The 20455-nt window shown below is 35.5% G+C and overlaps 1 protein-coding gene across 1 annotated transcript in view; it reads left to right on the forward strand.

The window, feature by feature from the left end:
- mtnr1c (melatonin receptor 1C) overlaps positions 1-18724 on the forward strand; it is a 36840-nt gene extending 18116 nt beyond the window's left edge. Inside the window, exon 2 of the mRNA XM_056456881.1 lies at positions 17755-18724. Coding sequence (XP_056312856.1) covers positions 17755-18644 — 890 coding nt within the window. The 3' untranslated portion in view covers positions 18645-18724. The remainder of the gene's footprint in view (positions 1-17754) is intronic.
- The last annotated feature ends 1731 nt before the right edge of the window (positions 18725-20455 follow it).

Consider the following 20455-nt stretch of genomic DNA (forward strand, 5'->3'; position numbering starts at 1 on the left):
TGGCATCAAATTGACATCAAACATTGGCATCAAATACACATCAAAAATCAATTACAGGACTGTTCTGTAAGCACTTTTTGATGCCAATGTTAGATGTCAGTTTTATCTCATTTTGACCTAAAGGTACTTTACATGCATTGTATGTATACAAAATCCGATGTAATTTGAAATGGAAGCTTTTAGATAAATAAAACTTTTTTATATTATAAAAGTTACAGCAATAATAGTGTTTGTGTCATTATTTTTGTGGTCAAAAGGGTGTCAATGTGTTAATGTCAAATGGATGTCAAGGTTTTGACATGAAATTGATTAGCATTTTTGACGTGTATATTTGACGTCATGCTCGATGTCAAATTGTTGCAGTTCTAACCTGAACGTGCCCTCTGGGAGAGCATTCACAGTAGTCTTATAATAGTAGACAAAAAGTACCTATACCTACTACTTCTGTCAAGATTCATAAGTGTGCAGCCACAAGATAGGGATTTACGAATGGCAGTGAAGTGGCCCAACTGACACTAGTAGATTAGAAGACACTGACAACAAGGCAAATGTAGTATGTTCAGATACTACAAATAGTCATACCATTAGTCAATCCAGGCTCATTGGGAAAATGTGCCCAGGGATACATTTTTGAGAACCAAGACACATGTACCCTGCAGTAGTGTAGTCCTAAAAAAAGGTGGTGTACTATTACCCACCCAACGCGCCCGTGCTGTATTATAATTTTACCTGAACGTTTCAGCGTGACATCATTCAGTTGACTTCGAAAAACAAATTAAGATGAGAGTTAAAAAACATTTGGTATACAGTTAAAGGGGATGCGAATACAAGTAAATTAGGGAAGTCTAATCAGCAAAACAGGTAAGTATACAGCAGAATAAGTATACAGAAGAATAAGTATACAGAAGAATACTGTGCATCTCGATGTTCACATTATGGTTGTTTATTCTGCCGAAACGCCAGTAAAGACTTGGATTATTGCAAAACAAGACGGAGATTTCATTACAGCGATTACATGGCAGGGTACTATTTATATTCTCCTGGATTTTGTATAAGTGTGGTGGTGTTTATATCTGATTTTTATATAGCACATTAACATATTTATACACATAGCTAGGCCTGTATGTAATCTTTATTGTTGCTATCAAACGATTTATCGCATTCAAAAAAGTTTGTACACATAGATGTATTGAAAAAATGTTGATTACATGCCGCCATTTCTTCCATTTTTCAGCCAGTTTCTTGAACTTTCCCCCCTTTGTAAGCAAAAACTTTTGGAAGTCCATAAAAAGCTGTTAGGCATTTCTTATTTTGGCCGATTTAAACAATTATAAACAACATAAAACAGAAACATTTGATGTTTTGATAGGAATCACTATGTAGAAGAATCACTTCTCGCCCTCCGTTTGAATGTCATCATCAATGACGTCATGTGAAAACAACCTATAGTTCATTTAACCTGTTTGAGCATCTTTTTTCCTCTGTTGAACACAAAAGAAGACATTTTAAAACATGCTGGTTGTTGAGACTCATGGACTCATGGCAATTTATTGTTCCTACTTCAGAAGTCAACAGCATTCTTTAAAATAAAATGTTCTTTGTATGCAGCAAAACAAAGAATCTCATAAAGATTTAAAACCACACGAGGGAGAGTAAACAATGAGCTAATTTTCATTTTGGGTGAACTGACCCTTTAACAGCAGGCCGATGTTAGGTGCTATATAAATAATGGTTGAATTTAATTAAATTTAACTGATATGATCGGCCAGCCTCAATGTGTCAGTGAGAAGATGGAGAGGTTTAAGATTCAATCTGTAAACACTTCACATTAGCTGATAATCTGGGCCAAACATCAGAACTGACTGAGATCCTGGACACGATTTTTTCTACGATTATCCAACGGCGTAATTCGGGATAAATTGACCTGAAACTCCTGCAGCATAAGACCGACTGAAGTGATATCAGCTTGTATAGAAGTCAAGATGGAGCAAGATATAATATTTTCATGAAAGATAACAAGGACAAACATCCTACACCATCGTGAATTATGCATAGTAACACAATATTGAGAAAGTTAATGAGGTGAGGTTGGATGTTATGTAGAGTTAAGGGATGTCATTTCTTTCCTTGTGAAGGAATATAGCCTCATATCTCTCAAATGACTCACTCAGCCTTTAAATCTATGATTCAGGGATGTAGAACATGTGTCCTTGTGTGGAGTTTTACAAAAAAATTGTGAGAGAGAAAACTAATTAAACCGTTTTATCCAGAATAATCATGTGGATTTATAGCGATCCTCAGGCAGTGCTCCCTACTCAGGAACTTGTCCTGATCCGAACCTCAGACAACATAAATCCTGTTCTTCCTCTCTCTCTCTCTCTCTCTCTCTCTCTCTCTCTTTCTCTCTCTATTTCTCTCACTCCTAAACATGACATATGAGCCTGAGTAAAATAAGCCTGTCATTACTAGGCTGTCTTTATATCCCTCAGCATTGATGAGGATAAAACACAAGAGTAGACGCATCTGCATTCAAGCTGGAGGTTAGTGATAAAGGAAAGGTTTAGTATTCACACCTTATCTCTCATGAACTGTGGTGTTAGTCGATGTTGAAATACAGCTCCCTAAAGGTTTGATACTCTGATGGTGCCCATTTGGCTGTGATCCCCTGACAGCTGTGTAAGTTCATGCAGATATAAAGCGACCGACCGCAAGGTGACTGTGACTCACATCCAGCTGATCGCAACCTAGAGAGAGACCAGAGACCAAAACAATGACACTTAAATGACAAACCGCATTTTTCTCCCTAAAATTTCAGGAAAAGCATAAACCTTAGGTGCAATTTTTTATTTCTCTCAGAAATGATGTCTTTGTCTGGCGCCAACAGCACAGGCTCTCCATATAAATGTCATTGCAAATGTCAGGACCCACGGTGACCTGTGTGCAATTCTCTGTCTATTTTAGCTCTTTTGCTAGAGGATCCATTTCCAGAGACTCTTTGAAATGAGTCAGAAACTGTGTTATCGAGCCCGAGGTCCGAACTGAGATTAGTTTGTGATCTCAGCGATGAGCTGCCGGAGAGAATCAGACCGCTGAGGCGTTTGAGCGCACCATCGACAGTGTGTTTCAGATGAATAGATATCACAACCTTGAGGGATTTGTATCGTGAAAAAATATGTTCAGTTGCAAAATGCTTAAGTTTACATAATAGTTGAAAAAAAAAAGGTGAAACAGTTCAGGGACAAAAATTGTTAACAAGTTAGCTCTAATTAGCTATCTAGGTTTTTGAAAATGAAGGTCAGAATTCAATGAAGTATTCAATTTTGTCATTTTATCATTGAAATAATTACTTTTGCTACTTTGAACATTTTTGGAGAGTCACTGTCAGTTCATTTCTATTAACAGTAATAGATTTTACAAAACTTTTTTGCTATCATAGTTTATTTGTTTCCACATCAAAGCTTATAAGAGATTCAGTTAATCAGAGTATAGGTTAGTTTAACACAGTACTTCCATTTACATTAGTGCATTTAGCAGATGCTTTTATGCAAAGCTAGTTACAAAAGAGCAACAAAGCATTTAAGCAAAGAGCCAACCATGGTCATAATAAGCCATGTTAAAATGAAGGTTTGTAGTGCATTAGTGGCCACTTTTTCAGTGTTTTTCCTTTAGATTTGTTTCTAAAGATTGTTTTTAGCATGAGCCGAATCATTCAGCTACATGGTGAATATTAAAAAGTTTGATTTGAAAAACAGAAGCATATGAAAATTGGACTAAAAGATTAATGAGGGAAAGTATGGGCTCATGAAGTGTTGACAAAATCAAATTGAAAACAGCAGAAACCATCTAGGCTTTGTGGTTAATGTGTTTATGTGCTAATGAACCTGATTAAAGGGGTGGTCCATTACAATATCATATTTTAAACGTTAGCTCATGTGCAATGTAGAAAGTTCAAAGCAAAGGGAGACATTGGCTTTTACAGAGTTAGCTTAGCAAAGCCTACAGCGAATGAAATTTGGGGACTACCAAAAATACATCTGGGCTAATAAGTTCATGAACCCTTTAGGTTATGTGCATACACCACGTGCAGCAAAGGGGTGTGGCCAGAGGTGCTGAAATGTTATAGCAGAGAAAGCTAAAATGCCGTCCAAATGCTGCTATTACCACAGAGCTTGTTCTGTTTCTGTAATTGGGGTTTCCAAAGCACACGACACAAAGAGAGAAGTGCTTACAATTTAATTTTGATTACGTTCCAGAAAATTATAAATATATATATATATAGCTAGCATTTGACAAAGGAGAGCTTTCAGAATCTCTCTCAGTTCAGTGCTGGATTCGGCTAAAAACTCCTCAAAGGAGGAGCAGCTCCAACCATAATAAAAGAAGCTGAAGAGCCATGTGATAATGAAGAGACTGTGAGCCATGACCTGTATTTGTTCAAACTGATCTATTACATGTATAGTGGCTAGCGTTAATGGTATGTTGTAGCAAGGACAAAAACAAGGATGTAAACAACGGGAAATGCTGTTTGGCACCGTTAACAATTTAGCACAATTCATATTTATCTGTCAAATCACTGTAAACACCCACAATCTTCACCAGCGCTGCAATGTCTCTCTATGAGGTGCTTTCCCTGCATTCTACATCTCAAATAATGAACTCGCAAAAGATATGTGAATATTTCATATTACTTACAAATGCTTATAACCCGAATATATAAGAAAGACACTTGTCAGATTTTATTTTAGAGAGCAGGCGTGAGGTTCAGCTGTGTCCTTTTCATTTTCTGTCTGATTCAGGCTCAAACTGATACGGCTAACAGCTACTCTGACTGACAGTATTACATAACGGCAAAAGTGTGTGCGAGTAGAGGCGTAACGCTTTTCCTGGTGACGTGGAACTGATCCGTGAATCACAGCACATTATGTTAGCTGACCAATCAGAGCCTCTTGAGGGCAGGCCTTTTGGAGGAACTAGAACATATGATAGTCGTTTTCATCGTTATGATAGTCGTTTTCATGTTAGCTGAGTAGCTATATTTAATCAAAGTAAGATATATGAATAAATAACATAATTTTAACAAATGAAGCATGAGCACACATTGCTTTGCATCTTATAAACACAACCAAGCCTTAAAATACACTCTGGACCACCCCTTTATTAATAAGATGAATGCAAACAGAAGAATATACAAACAGCTAACAACCTCAGAACTCACAACAGGAGCTCTATAAATTTCATTTGCAATACATATTTTCAAAGGCTGTTTTCTCAGAATAAGAGACGTTCCTTCAGCACTCGCTAGAGATATATACAGATTAGAGCATATTTAATTAAAGTGTGCCTCATTTGCATATTTAAACAAGTTAGAGTTTGTAAGTGTAAGTGTTTACAAGTTGGTTGATTGATTGATTGATTGATTGATTGATTGATTGATTGATTGGTTGTTTGATTGATTGATTGATTGATTGATTGATTGATTGATTGATTGATTGATTGATTGATTGATTGATTGATTGATTGATTGATTGATTGATTGATTGATTGAACTAAACTGAACTTCAACTTTGAAAACTGGACTGACAGTTTTAATTTTCTAGAACTTCTGTGTTAAGCTGCTTACATTGTAAAAACACTATAGAAATAGAAAATGAATTGAAATAAATTAAATTGAATTGATTGACTGATTGGTTGGTTGATTGGTTGGTTGGTCGATCGGTTAGATGGTTGCGTATTAATAAAGATTTTAATTCCTGCATACATTTTATAATTTCAGCAGAGAGAACTGAGGTGGCCCTGTGTGTGAGTCTCTGGGTTACTGGACTCCCACTAGACTGATGGCTGGAGATGGTGAGCTTGTCAAATCACACGTCCTGTCAGCTCTGTCTTCGGGTTGAGAAATGCTTGGCAGTCTGAGACACTAGTCAAAATGCCACTATAGATTTAAAAGAAACGCTCAGATAAATCATGTCTGGTGCTGAAGGTGACACGGAGGAAAAAAGGTGCAGATTTAAGACGGTCTAAAATCCGATTTTTTCGTTTGTGTGCTGTTGTGCTCAGCAGGCTGATGCAATGTTACTGAATCTCGTTTCTCAGTTTGCCAGAAAAGGGAGTCTTCTTGAAGCTAAAAAAGAAAGAGAATGCTGTTTGTTGCAGACTGTGAAAGTCTGTGAAAGTTGAAAATGATCATATGACACGCGGGGCCTGGTTTTTCTGGCACACACTGATATCGCTGACCTTCAAAAGATGTAGGTCAAACGAGAAAGGGGCTTTGCTGTTTTTACTTAAGCTTTGGTAAAAGATAGGATAATGCAGACTTAAAATCAGCTGCATTTACTCAAAACAAAAATACATTCATTTCACTTACATGGACTTTAACTTTCTTTTAAAAAAATGTTTCATGCTGCTATACACTCACCGGCCACTTTTTTAGGGACACCTTACTAGTACCGGGTTGGACTTCCTTTTGCCTTCAGAACTGTCTTAATCCTTTGTGGCATAGATTCAACAAGGTACTATAAACATTTCTCAAAGATTTTGCTCCATATTGACATGATAGCATCACACAGTTGCTGCAGATTTGTCAGCTGCACATCCATGATGTAAATCTCCCGTTGCACAACATACCAAAGGTGCTCTATTGGATTGAGATCTGGTGATTGTGGAGGCCATTTGAGTACAGTGAACTCATTGTCATGTTCAAGAAACCAGTCTGTGATGATTCGTGCTTTATGACATGGCACGTTATCCTGCTGGAAGTAGCCATCAGAAGATGGGGAGACTGTGGTCATAAAGGGATGGACATGGTCAGCAACAATACTCAGGTAGGCTGTGTACAAATGGTCCCAAAGTGTGCCAAGAAAATATCCCCCACACCATTACACCACCACCACCAGCCTGAACCGTTGATACAAGGCAGGATGGATCCATGCTTTCATGTTGTTGGCGCCAAATTCTGACCCTATCATCCGAATATCGCAGCAGAAATTCAGACTCATCAGACCAGGCAATGTTTTCCCAATCTTCTATTGTCACATTTTGGTGAGCCTGTGTGAATTGTAGCCTCAGTTTCCTGTTCTCAGCTGACAGGAGTGGCACCCCGTGTGGTCTTCTGCTGCTGTAGCCCATACGCCTCAAAGTTTGACACGTTGTGCGTTCAGAGATGCTCTCCTACATGCTGATTTAAATGTAACATAGAACGCTCATTTACTCTTAAGCTTGTCTCGATATTTAAATTAGAGTCCCACAAACATAATAGTGCAATACTTACATAAAGGGGACCTTTTACTTTTATAAGGAGTTTAAACACAGTTGTGTGGCAACAGTGTGTGAATACATTTATTAACACTTTGATTGACATTCTCCCTCGGTACATGTCATCAGCGGGGGAAAGCCCCACCCATCAGTGACAGTCTCTCTCTCTTTTTAGCATAAACAGCACTGAGTGAGAAGCAGCCGTCTGCCATTAGAGCTTTAGGATGTATTTGTAGCTCCGGCCTCTTTTAAAAAGAGCACAATCTCAAATGAATTTAAATCGCCACAATTTGTATCAAAGGGTAAAATCCTAAAAGGAGCAGTTTTAAAGAGTTAAAAAACTATTTGTGGGGTATTTTAACCTAAAGCTCTAGAGACTTATTTTACATCTTGTATAAAGGGGCATAAAAGGTTAAAATTAAACTTGATGGAAGAAAATGGTCACTAAAATATGACCCATCAAACGCTGCTGTGAGTGTGCATTTTAACGAACCTGGGTGAATCACTGCAGTCAGTGTTTTTTCGATTGGCCTGTTTTAACCAGGATTTTACACTGACTTGCATGAGAACAAGAAAATAAAAGTGTTTAATGCTCACAGTGTGTAATTTCCAATGTACTGCTCTGTTATTATTCAGCTATGTATATTTAAATAAATATGCACTAATCTGGATACATCTCTAGCAAGCACAGAAAAGAAAGCAGCTTTTAACAATATATTAAATATGTATAAATTTACAGGCACAAATTGACAAAGTGCTCAGTGTGTGTCATTTTTATAATAAGTCCTTACATTTATATAGTGCTTCTCTGGACACTCATGCATTAGGACCCACACAGACCACAGGTTGAGCCACTTCTGGCAGCAAGCTTTTCCATGTGGTTAATCATCCAGGTACTGACCGGGCGCAGCCTTGTTTAGTTTCAGTTTGCAACCATGTGAAAGTTGCAGAGAGCTAGCTGCTGGCTGAACGATGTACTGAACTGTTATTATTCAGCTATGCCTAGTTATATCCAGATTTTCATTCTATGGCACCAGGGGCGTAGCGGACATTTTAAAAGTGGGGCGGGACGGCTATATGAGATCATACCTGCATATAATTATTAATCACCTGTTTCTAAATGGTCTGTCTCTAAAAGTGAGGGGGACGGATCCACCCCAACACATAATAAAACTTTTTTTTTCTTTTTTAAATATTTCCCAATTGATGTTTAACAGAGCAAGGAAATTTTTACAGTATGTCTGATAATATTTTTTCTTCTGGAGAAAGTCTTATTTGTTTTATTTTGGCTAGAATAAAAGCAGTTTTGAATTTTGTATTTAAATTAATTACCCTAATTACCCTAACCTGCCTAGTTAACCTATTTAACCTAGTTACGCCTTTAAATGTCACTTTAAGCTGTATAGAAGTGTCTTGAAATAATATTTACTGTCATCATGGCAAAGATAAAATAAATCAGTGATTAGAAATGAGTTATTAAAACTATTGTGTTTAGAAATGTGTTGAAATCTTCTCTAGGTTAAACAAAAATTGGGGAAATAATAAACTAATAATTCTGACTTCAACTGTATATTTAAAACACCTGTTAATATTGCTCAAAAATATAATTCTAAGACATCTGGAAAAACAAAAATGTATAATTTGAGGCCTCTACCCCTTACTCTCCTGGGTCTAATTAGACCCAAATATATTGTAATGCTCAGATTATCCATTATCATGCTGCTCTTGTGTTTCAGTGGTGTTTTTGACCCTAAATAATATAGTAAGATTCAGTCTGAACACTTCAGTACAAAAACAGCTGCAGATCTGCCACACTTAAAAAGTCTGTGTGAATCTGTTTCACTTAGGAACGCGACCTTCACGAGTTGTCAAACATATTCAGTTTTCCCCGCACGTAATCGGTTCAGCTTCTTTGGTGCAAGATTGAGATGAAGTCTGATGGACGGAAATAGTCAATGAGAGTTCATGAATGGAAATTGACGAGCAAAACAAGTGCGACCTGATCAGTGTTGCGGAGAGTGGAAGAATAATTGAAACCGCGGAAACGAGCGCCTTTTGATTCACTGAAAGATTTTTAACTGGGTTTACGGGGGCAGCTCAATCAGAGATGCATTTTTGCACAGACACAATGAGGTCATTTTTAGAGGAGACGGATCTGTCTGAGCGTTTTGTTTCTGAGCTGGAACATGAGGTTGAATTACTTTGCTTTTAAAGACGGCCAGACGAGGCCTGGCAGTGGGGCTTTGTTTTTTCTTCGTTATCTTTTGGAGTGTTATGAACTGTGTGAGGGGACTTAATGTTAGTCTGCAGGGATAACAGTTATTAAAGCACCTCCCTAATTGAGTTATAAATGACATAGTGGGGTCTGTACTCTGTCAGTCCGCACACACACACTTCTGACACAGACTCTCTCTGTCACTCTCACTCACACACACACGCACACACACACACACACACACACGCACACACACACACTTTCTCAGAAATGCACTATTTTCTATTTGCTGATATCTGGAAAGGAAGGTCACTGCAAGACACTATTACAATTTTTCATTTTGCTCTTTCTCAAATTGATAGACGTTTTTTTGGCAGAGTTTCATTTCTACTACATTATTTGCTGCTTAGTTGTTGAACAAATTAAATGTGATAGGTAAACGGATGAAAATGAAAATTGACTCATCATTTACATTTGGTTCCAAGACTTAATGGGTTTATTTTTTCTGTTGAACACAAAATAAGATATTTTGAAGAATGTTGGAAACCGGTAACCATTGACTTCCATGATCAGTGCTTCCCACACATAGACTTTACCATTATGTATATTAACGGCTGCCCAAGTTTATTTAGTGACAGTTAGTTTTTTAGTATTATTATTATTTTTATATCCGCCCAAGATAACCAAATATCTGCGATCAATTAAGCAGTAGAAAATTTTCTCTCGTTTATCCGTTTCGACCCTCACGTGTTTTGCAAACCCACAGAGATGTGCAGTTTTGGCGCTTAAAAATGCATCCGGCCGGGGTTTCTAAATCTCCTAATGTCCGGGATTTGGCTTTTGCTTTTGGATGTTGTCGTTAGTTGTAGGCAATTTTACATTACCTCTTTATTTAAACCTACTTTCGTGTGCGCGCACAGCTGTGAGAGTGAGAGAAACATTAAATAATTCATTCTTTAATAAACGACTTAGAAAATCTTTACTATATACTCGGAGGGGACTAAATGACATCTAAATTGGCTGCATAATATTGGTACATCATTAGAAATGATTAAACAACTAATTTGCCTCATTTAAATAATCTACACTTATATATATATATATATTATTATTTTTAGAAATATTGTGTTTTTATTCCACATTTTTGTCATTTATTTCTCATTTGCTGTAAATTTCATTAATTTGATGATGTTAATATATTACATAGCCTATTTGTACATATCTAAAATGCTTTGGCAATACTGTACAAAATGTCATGTCATTACAACAACCTAAACTTGAAAAAGAGAGAGAGAGAGAGAGAGAGAGAGAGAGAGAGAGAGAGCGAGAGAGAGAATAAAACAATAAAAATAAAACAAATAAACAGTTAAAATCACTAAATCATTATTTTTTGATTGTCGCATGTAGTTGACCATTTATGTGTTGTGGGTAAAAGGCATCTTTCATTCAGGCTACCACCGCAAGTATATTTCAAACCTGTGGGAAGCACTGATGGTATAAAAAAAAGTAATGGAATCAATGGAAAACGGTTTCCAACATTCTTCAAAATATCTTATTTTGTGTTTAATTGAATAAAGAATCTAAATGAGTAAATAATGACAGTTTTCATTTTTAGGTGAACTATACGGTGACCGAAAGAGCTTAACGTGCTGCAATTTAAGAAAACACACGCAATTACAAAAAACGGCAGCAAATTAAGAAAAGATCTTTATCGCTTTGACAGCTCACATGCTGCAAATCCCCACAACCCAAACAAATTAATAAAACATGCTGCATTTTGTCACAGTGCAAACAATTTACGAAAACGTGCTGCATTTTCTCATAACGCAAACAAATGAATAAAACGCAGTGTATTATAGTACAATGCAAACAATTTATGAAAATGCGTTACATTTTCTCATAACGCAAACAAATGAATAAAATGTGCTACATTTTCTCACAATGCAAACTTTTTACAAAAACGAGCTCCATTGTCTCATAACGCAAACAAATGAATAAAACGTGCTGCATTATCTCATAAAGCAAACAATTTATGAAAACGCACTGCATTTTCTCTCAACGCAAACAAATTAATAGAACGCACTGCATTTTCTCACACTGCAAACAATTTACAAAAACACACTGCATTTTCTCACAACGCAAACAACTTGCCTTTTGAAAAGTAAAGAAATCTATATTTTTTAAACTAATGAAGAGAGCAGAAGTCACTGCTCCAGAATATTTTAAATCTTTCACAAAATAAAATATTCAGTGTTCAAAAGAGAATAAAGCTTTTGTTTTTTACCCAGACGTTTAAAAAGAACTTATTTTAGAGCAGTAATCACAATATCGTGATACCGTAAAACCATGATTTTTCATCCAAGGTTATCACACCATCAGAATCTTATACCTGCCCATGCCTAGTTGTGAGAAAATGCAGCACGTTTTATTAAATTGTTTGCATTATGTGAAAATGCAGCACATTTTTACAAAATGTGTTTGCCAGCAAATCACACACACTTGTTTTGGTCTTGTCCAAGATTGACAGTGTTTTGGTCTAAAATATTTTATACTTTTGATAAAAACTTCAACATATAAGCCACTCCAAACCCTCTAACAGCACTATTCAGAATTCCTTTTGGGCCACATTTACCTTCAACAACACAGAACATTGCTTTCACCACATTATTGGCTAGGAGGCTTATTCTCCTTAAGCGGAAACAAACATCTCCACCTTCATATGACAGATGGATAAAAGAAATGTTTTTGTGTTTAAAGTTTTAAATGAGGTTTTCATTAAGAGAGTCTTTAAAATCGTTTTGTCAATCTGAACAAATCTTTGTTCAATTATACTGTCACTATTGATTTTAAAGCAGAAGAGGAATAAAGCCTTTTTATTGTTTTTCTATTATTTATTTATTACTTTTATTGTTAGTTTTTTTGTTATTTATTTATTTATTTATTTATTTATTTTATTTTTTGTTTTTTATTATTTATTTATTACTTTTATTGTTAGTTTTTTGTTATTTATTTATTTATTTTTATTTATTGTTTTTCTATTATTTATTTATTACTTTTATTGTTAGTTTTTTTGTTATTTATTTATTTATTTATTTATTTTATTGTTTTTTATTATTTATTTATTACTTTTATTGTTAGTTTTTTGTTATTTATTTATTTATTTATTTATTTATTTTATTGTTTTTTATTATTTATTTATTACTTTTATTGTTAGTTTTTTTGTTATTTATTTATTTATTTATTTTATTTATTTATTGTTTTTTATTATTTATTTATTACTTTTATTGTTAGTTTTTTTGTTATTTATTTATTTATTTATTTTATTTATTGTTTTTTATTATTTATTTATTACTTTCATTGTTAGTTTTTTTTTGTTATTTATTTATTTATTTTATTTATTGTTTTTGTATTATTTATTTATTACTTTTATTGTTAGTTTTTTTGTTATTTATTTATTTATTTATTTATTTATTTTATTTATTGTTTTTTATTATTTATTTATTACTTTCATTGTTAGTTTTTTTTTGTTATTTATTTATTTATTTTATTTATTGTTTTTGTATTATTTATTTATTACTTTTATTGTTAGTTTTTTTGTTATTTATTTATTTATTTTACTTATTGTTTTTTAAATTTATTTATTACTTATTATATTTAAGTATTATATTTATATTATATTTAATTTTTTTTTTTTTTTTTTTTTTTTTTTTTTCACATTTACTGTGTTATTTAATAACTATATTGTTTTTATGGCCATTAGTTCTTAGTTGTGAAAAAGCAGAACAGTATATTACTATTATTATTTTTGTATGTATAGGATATTGTATCGGCACAAAATAAATATATTTGGCAAAACAAATAAAATAAAAATGTGTTTGCGTTGTGAGGATTTGCAGCATGTGTGCTGTCAAACGGTTGAAGATCTTATCTCAATTTGCTGGTGTTTTTTGTAATTGCGTGTGTTTTCTTAAATAGCACAACGTTAAGCTCTGTCAGCCTTTGTAGAACTATATTATTCATTCATTCATTTTCTTTTCGACTTAGTTCCTTTATTAATCAGGGGTCATCACAGGGTGATAAACCACCAACTTATCCAGCATAGGTTTAACACAGCGGATGCCCTTCCAGCTGCAACAGATCACTGGGAAACACCCATACACTCACATATACACTACAGACAATTTAGCTTACCCAATCGTAGAACTATCGCTAAATGTAAATGCAAAATGAAATTAAGAATAAATGATAAAGTAACATACATTATTGTTGAAGTGCAATTAGTATAACAACACAAATCTTGCACAGGGGAAATAACAAGGACAAATATTAACAAGTTATATAACAAATTGATGCTTAGCAATAAATTAAGTCATATTTAATTAAAAGTAATTAAATAAAAAATAAGTGCTAAATTAAATTAAGTGCAAAACAGAAACAAGGATATATATGGAAGTAGAGTACAGGTACAAATAAAATGAGCAGCAGAAAAATATCAAATTAAATGCTCAATAAAACAAATACAAATAGCAAACAATTATACAAAAATTAAGAATATATAAAAAATGAAGTTTATAATAAAGACAAAAATTATAAAGAGTCGAGTATCGTAATGATTTAGAGATTAATTGAGAAAAAAGGCAAGAAAAAGGCAGTTTATCACTTTTATACTTCTTTTTTATTGTCATGCCTTTTTTCCTGCGAATGTTTCCTTTGTATTGTTAAACCGTTTATAAAATAAATGAAATTGCATATAGGAAAGGAGTCAGGGTAGCAGTGTTTATTAAAGGTTTCGTGACAGAGATGAAGGCACTCGTTGTCCCTCATTTGGTAAACAAGCAAAGGCCTCCTGAGCACACAGTCCTTGTGGTCCCCTCAAGGGTCGTTCATACTGACAGCGATTTGTAGCGACAAAGCAACCGGAAGTCATTCATTTTCAATGAGCGCTGGTGATTTGAGGTGACATGAGCAGCAGAGACCGTTGGCGATGTAACGAAAGTTGAGCAGAGTTCAGCTCTATGCAAATGCACAATGACATAATATGAGCACCACTGACAGTGCAGACGGTGGAGCTCATGTGATCCAGCACTGATCTGTTGTGATGGTTTGAACACCCTCCTTTTCCATTCTTGACAAATGTGGGGCATATATTCATGTTTTCAATGGATAATATACTGAAAAAATGTATTTTATGAGTTAATTTCTATTGTGGTGCACTAGAGATGATGTCTTATGTTTTTAAGATGAATAAATGATGACACTTTTCATTTTGAAACCTCTTATGTAATAATTGAATCATTTCTTTGCATAAGTATCTTTGTCATATTTGGGTTGCACATAATTCTGAGTAATTTAATATAGTTTATGATTTCTTTCGGAGCCCAAAAAAGTTATTTTGAAGATGAGTTTCTCTCTCTCACACACACTTTTGTCCAAGTTATGAAAATCAGATCACCCAAAATGAAAGCATATAGAGGCAAAGCAAGACACTGGACATTATTTGGGAAACATGACTATCTTTAACTCATTCTCCAGACTGTCATGAACACACTGAGCACATTTTAAAAGGTGATAATGCTGTAAATAATGTTCAGTTTCTTCAACAGATGGATGATTTTGCTTCATAAGACTCAATGTATTACCAGGAGTTGCTTGTTTTCATCAGTTCTTGTTTTCATCTATTATTTGTATTTGCAATATGGTGTCATTAAATTAGATATTTAACAGTTTGTTCTAGTTCCCTAATCCGATTGGCTGAGAGGTCTTTCTAGCCATCTGATATCCTACCAGAATTTCACTATTTGCATCACTCTGCCTTCATGATTGCTCAGAAAGAGTTTCATGTCACTACTGCATTCACGTCACGGATTGTAATTTTAAGACGTTTTCTCGTAGATGTAATTTAGACTTCAGATATGCAGTTTATGTATAAATATAGTGCCTGAAAATGAGTTTTGATGATTTCGGAGGTGCAAGCACCAGGGCATGAGTGAATCCATCAGTGAGAGCAGCATTACCTTGGACAGTTAATTTGGAATTTTTATAGTAGTTAAATATGATCTATAAATTGTTTTGTGTATAGTATATTCAAAGTCCCTTTAGGGCAAGTCGTTTCACTCGGTGGCCATCTTATAAACGCTCGGGCGTTCTGTCTGAATTGGGAAACATCAAATTCTCCAAAACAGTTTGCCAAGTTTACGATTGTATTGCATATTTGGAATCACCAATAAAGTTAAACAACAACTGTCTCATAAGTTTTATTTCTAAACATCCGAATAAAACAAAACAGGTTGCCCAAGCTAATGAGCATAGGACGGACTGTACTTTGCGTTTGTTTCATAAAGATTACAATACCAAAAATGTTCATTTAAAAGTACAGATTTCAAGCTTTATTTGGATGTATTTCTTGTGTCTGTGAAGCAAGTATTCACTGAGATTCCAGTGCGTTTGTTGACCACCAAAGTGTCGTAAAAGCACTGGTTTGAGCTTTTCCCTCGGAGAATTGTCAGATAGCGATCGATGATTGGCTAGTAGGCGGGGCTTCATTTGTCATATTGACCATTACACTCTTTGCCAGACAAAACTATATGAGTGACATGTCTTGGGTATTCTATAGTCTTTGGTATATCTAACAGTCAGTGCTTAATCTAGTTAATCTGTTATTTGTTACTTGTGGCTAAAAGCAAAACATTTTCATATATTTTGGTATCATTTTGCTGCCTTTAAACTGTCTGCCTGTCTATAATAGATGTCATTTAATAAATATTAATATTTAATAATTTGTACAATGGGCTGCACAGTTCACCTCAGAGCATGTTCTCCCCATGTTCAAGTGGGTTTCCTCCGGGTGCTCCTGTTTCCCCTACAGTCAAGTGAATTGGGTTGCCTAAATTGTCCATAGTGTGTGAATGAGTGTGTATGGATGTTTCCCAGTGATGGGTTGCAGCTGGAAGGGCATCCGCTGCGTAAAACATATGCTGGATAAGTTGGCGATTCATTCTGTTGTGGCGACCCCTGATCAATAAAGGGACTAAGCCGAAAAGAAAATGTATGAATGTATTTGTACATTAACAGTGTTCAGCACAAGTATTTGCTATTATATAAAAGGAAATACTAATGACCTAATGTTGGTCTGTCTCAACAATCAATATATTGACTTATTGTGCATTTCATGGACATGAACTCAATATTTTTTAAAAACCCAATATATCCCATTATGTTTACATGAAAATGAATGTCTAATTACAGAATCTAAATAACTTTAAAGGGGTTAGTTCGCCCAAAAATGAAAATATACCCACTATGTACTCCCCCTCAAGTGGTTTCAAACCTTTGTGAGTTTCTTTCTTCTGTTGAACACTAAAGATTTTTTGAAGAGAGCTTTAAACCTGTAACCATTGACCTTTAAAGTAGGAAAAACAAATATGAAAGTCAATGTTTACAGTTTCCTGCTCTCTTCAAAATATCTTCTGTAGTGTTCAATAGAAGAAAGAAACTCACAAAGGTTTAAAGAGAGAATTTTCATTTTGGTTGAACCGTTAAGAATGAAATGTTTTTGTCATTTGAAAGTGTTTATGTAACATTATTTGCAATATTATATGCTGTTTTATAATCAATATACAATCAGTGGCATACAATGGTCCTAAAATGACAATAAAATATATCACAATAATTTCTGTGACTATATACAGTTAAATTCAGAATTATTAGCCCCCCTTATATATTTTAGCCCCCTTAAATATTTCCCAAATGATGTTTAACAGAGCAAGGAAATTTTCACAGTATGTCTGAAAATATTTTTTCTTCTGGAGAAAGTCTTATTTGTTTTATTTTAGCTAGAATAAAAGCAGTTTTGAATTTTTTAAAAACCATTTTAAGGTCTACAGAACAAACCATCATTATACAATAACTTGCCTAATTACCCTAACCTGCCTAGTTAAACTAATTAAACTAGTTAAGCCTTTAAATGTCACTTTAAGCTGTATAGAAGTGCTCTGCAAAATATCTAGTAAAATATTATTTACTGTCATCATGGCAAAGATAAAATAAATCAGTTATTAGAAATGAGTTATTAAAACTATTGTGGTTAGAAATGTGTTGAAATCCTCTCTACGTTAAACAGAAATTGGGGAAAAAATAAACAGGGGGTCTAATAATTCAGGCAGGCTAATAATTCTGACTTTAACTTTATATTACACAACAATATATATCATAACAGGCCTATACACCATAACAAACAGCAACTTGTGATTTTTCTCATATAAATCAATCTGTTTTTCAATCTCTCATAGGTAACATCTTTGTGGTGAGTCTTTCTGTGGCTGACCTGGTGGTGGCGCTGTACCCCTACCCGTTAGCTCTGATCGCCATCTTCCACAATGACTGGACGATGGGCTCCCTGCACTGCCAGCTGAGTGGCTTTATTATGGGTCTGAGTGTGATCGGCTCGGTCTTCAACATCACGGCTATCGCCATCAACCGCTACTGCTATATCTGCCACAGTCTCCGCTACGACCGCCTGTATTCACGCCGAAACACCTGTCTGTACCTGCTGCTCACCTGGATGCTCACTGCTTTAGCCACCGTCCCGAACTTCCTTGTGGGATCCTTAAAATACGACCCGCGGGTTTTTTCCTGTACCTTCACTCAAACAGCAAGCTCTTCTTATACAGTCTGTGTTGTTCTGATCCACTTCTTGGTCCCTCTAGGTGTGGTTTCTTTCTGCTACCTGCGCATCTGGACGTTGGTGATCAGGGTTAAAGGACGCGTGCGGCCCAATCCAAAAGTCAGAACAGCTGATTTGAGGAATTTCCTGACAATGTTTGTGGTGTTTGTGCTCTTCGCCGTGTGCTGGGCACCTCTGAACTTCATTGGACTCGCGGTGGCCATTAACCCTGCAAAAGTGGCGCCGAATATCCCGGAGTGGCTATTCGTTACCAGCTACTTCATGGCGTATTTTAACAGCTGTCTAAATGCTGTGGTTTACGGATTACTCAATCAGAACTTCAGACAAGAGTACAAACTGATTCTTCGTGCTCTTTGCACGCCGAGAGCGCTGTTTACAGACAGTTCCAGGTATAACACTGAAGCTATTAAGAGTAAACAGTCGCCGGCAGGAACGAATAACAATGTGAAAGAGGCCAATGCGTATAAAGGCGGAGTGACACACACTCTATTCTAGTAGATCACTTCTTGTTCTTCTTGTTCTTGATCACTTCTACCGAACAACTATAATATTAAGGTGCAAGGGGGCTAAAGGTACACAAGGTAATATACATTTACATATTTACATATAAAATTACATTTCCAAACAACTTACACCCATGAAGTAGTAGTGGGCTGCACAGGAGAGCAGTTGGGGGTTTGGTGCCTTGCTCAAGGGCAGGAGTTCTCAATCTCACCTGTCAGTGAGCTGTCCTGCAGATTTTGGCTACAACCCTAATCAGATACACCTGGGCTAGCTAATCAAGCTCTTACTAGGCTTTCTAGAAACATCCTTGCAGATGTGTTGAGGCAAGTTGGAGCTAAAATATTCAGGACACCTGACCTCCAGGACTGAGTTTGAGAACCCCTACTCTAGGCAATCACCTAAGCCGTGGTATTGAGGTTGATATTTATTCACTCTCCCCACCAACAATCCTTGCTGGTGCTGGCACTCAAACCTGCGACCTTTGGATCCCAAGTCCAATTCTCTAAAGGCCACAGCTGCCCCAAAATACGTGTTTTTATTTTCTTCCAAACCACTACTTGGCACCTGAACCAATTTTCTGCAATAGAGCTTATGCATGGAGGCTTTTTAAGCTAGACTAAAAACGTCTTGTGAAAGATTAGCGTGACTTCAGCTTAAATTTCATGATGTTCTTTTAACGTATAGATTGTGTAAAACTTTATTATAATCGGTAAATAGTCAGTTAACTAGACCTAAACATTAATTTAGTTGTTCAACCATCAAGTACTTCTTGTCTGGTGTGAGTTCCACTCTAAAGTTAGTCTCAATCAGACCATAGTGGATTAGGCATGGGCAACGTGGGCAATATCCCAGTGCGGCATCTTGCAGGAGGCAGCATGGGGACTTGCCACAGCCACCATCTCTCTTCCCTTCACTCTCCATCTTAAACATTTTACTCCCACCTAACCACCCCACTCCATTACAAACACCTCCAATCCCACCCCCATCCCCCACTCTCCATCTCATACATCACCCAGGGGCCATTGAAAGTAGAAATGCCACTGCAATCAGGCGTTGTAGATCATTCATTTTCAACAAGGCAGATGTTAAACACATCAAGTTCATAAAGGCTGGCTTATTGTAATTAATAGTCTCTGTGCATAAGCTCAGTCGAGCATGAGGAAAGTCTAGCTGATTACTGGCATGATTTCTGATGGCAACACAGTCAATTGTTTACTAGGTACAGTAGATGTATGTCTGTTTGAAAGTACTGCCAGCGTTAAACCAGTCTTGTGATATATTTCAACTGAAACAGGATTTTAAACAGAGACTGAGGTTTTATTTTAGCGCTTATTCTCAACTTCTTTTAACCCAGTTTAAGTTCATACATACTTCATTCAGATAGGAAATAGGCAGTAACACAAAATAAAAGTATGGAGGTTCTTCGTGGAACTAAAGACTTATTAAACACAGGCACCACTGGTCTCGGTTTCCTCACATAGTTTTTTTGCCCACCAACCCTCATAACAACTAGACCAAACTGGCCAATCATAGATCTTGTACTCCACGTCATTGTGTTGTACTTTTTTTTCTGTGCAAAGGCGACACTGGATGATGCAGAATTACAGATGTATACAGATGTATCAAGTGGGCCTTACTGTTGATAAACTATTAGTTGCAGAAGAGTGGCTTAAAACATTCTGGCCAAGCCATAAAACTTACTTTAACTCTTAATATTTGGAGGCCAATAATGATAAATAGGCAGATAAATATAAATCTTGATATGATTTTTTATTATTAATATTATTAAAAAGTTATTAAAA

The sequence above is a fragment of the Danio aesculapii genome, chromosome 5, assembly GCF_903798145.1.
Source record: "Danio aesculapii chromosome 5, fDanAes4.1, whole genome shotgun sequence".
NCBI classification, from domain to species: domain Eukaryota; kingdom Metazoa; phylum Chordata; class Actinopteri; order Cypriniformes; family Danionidae; genus Danio; species Danio aesculapii.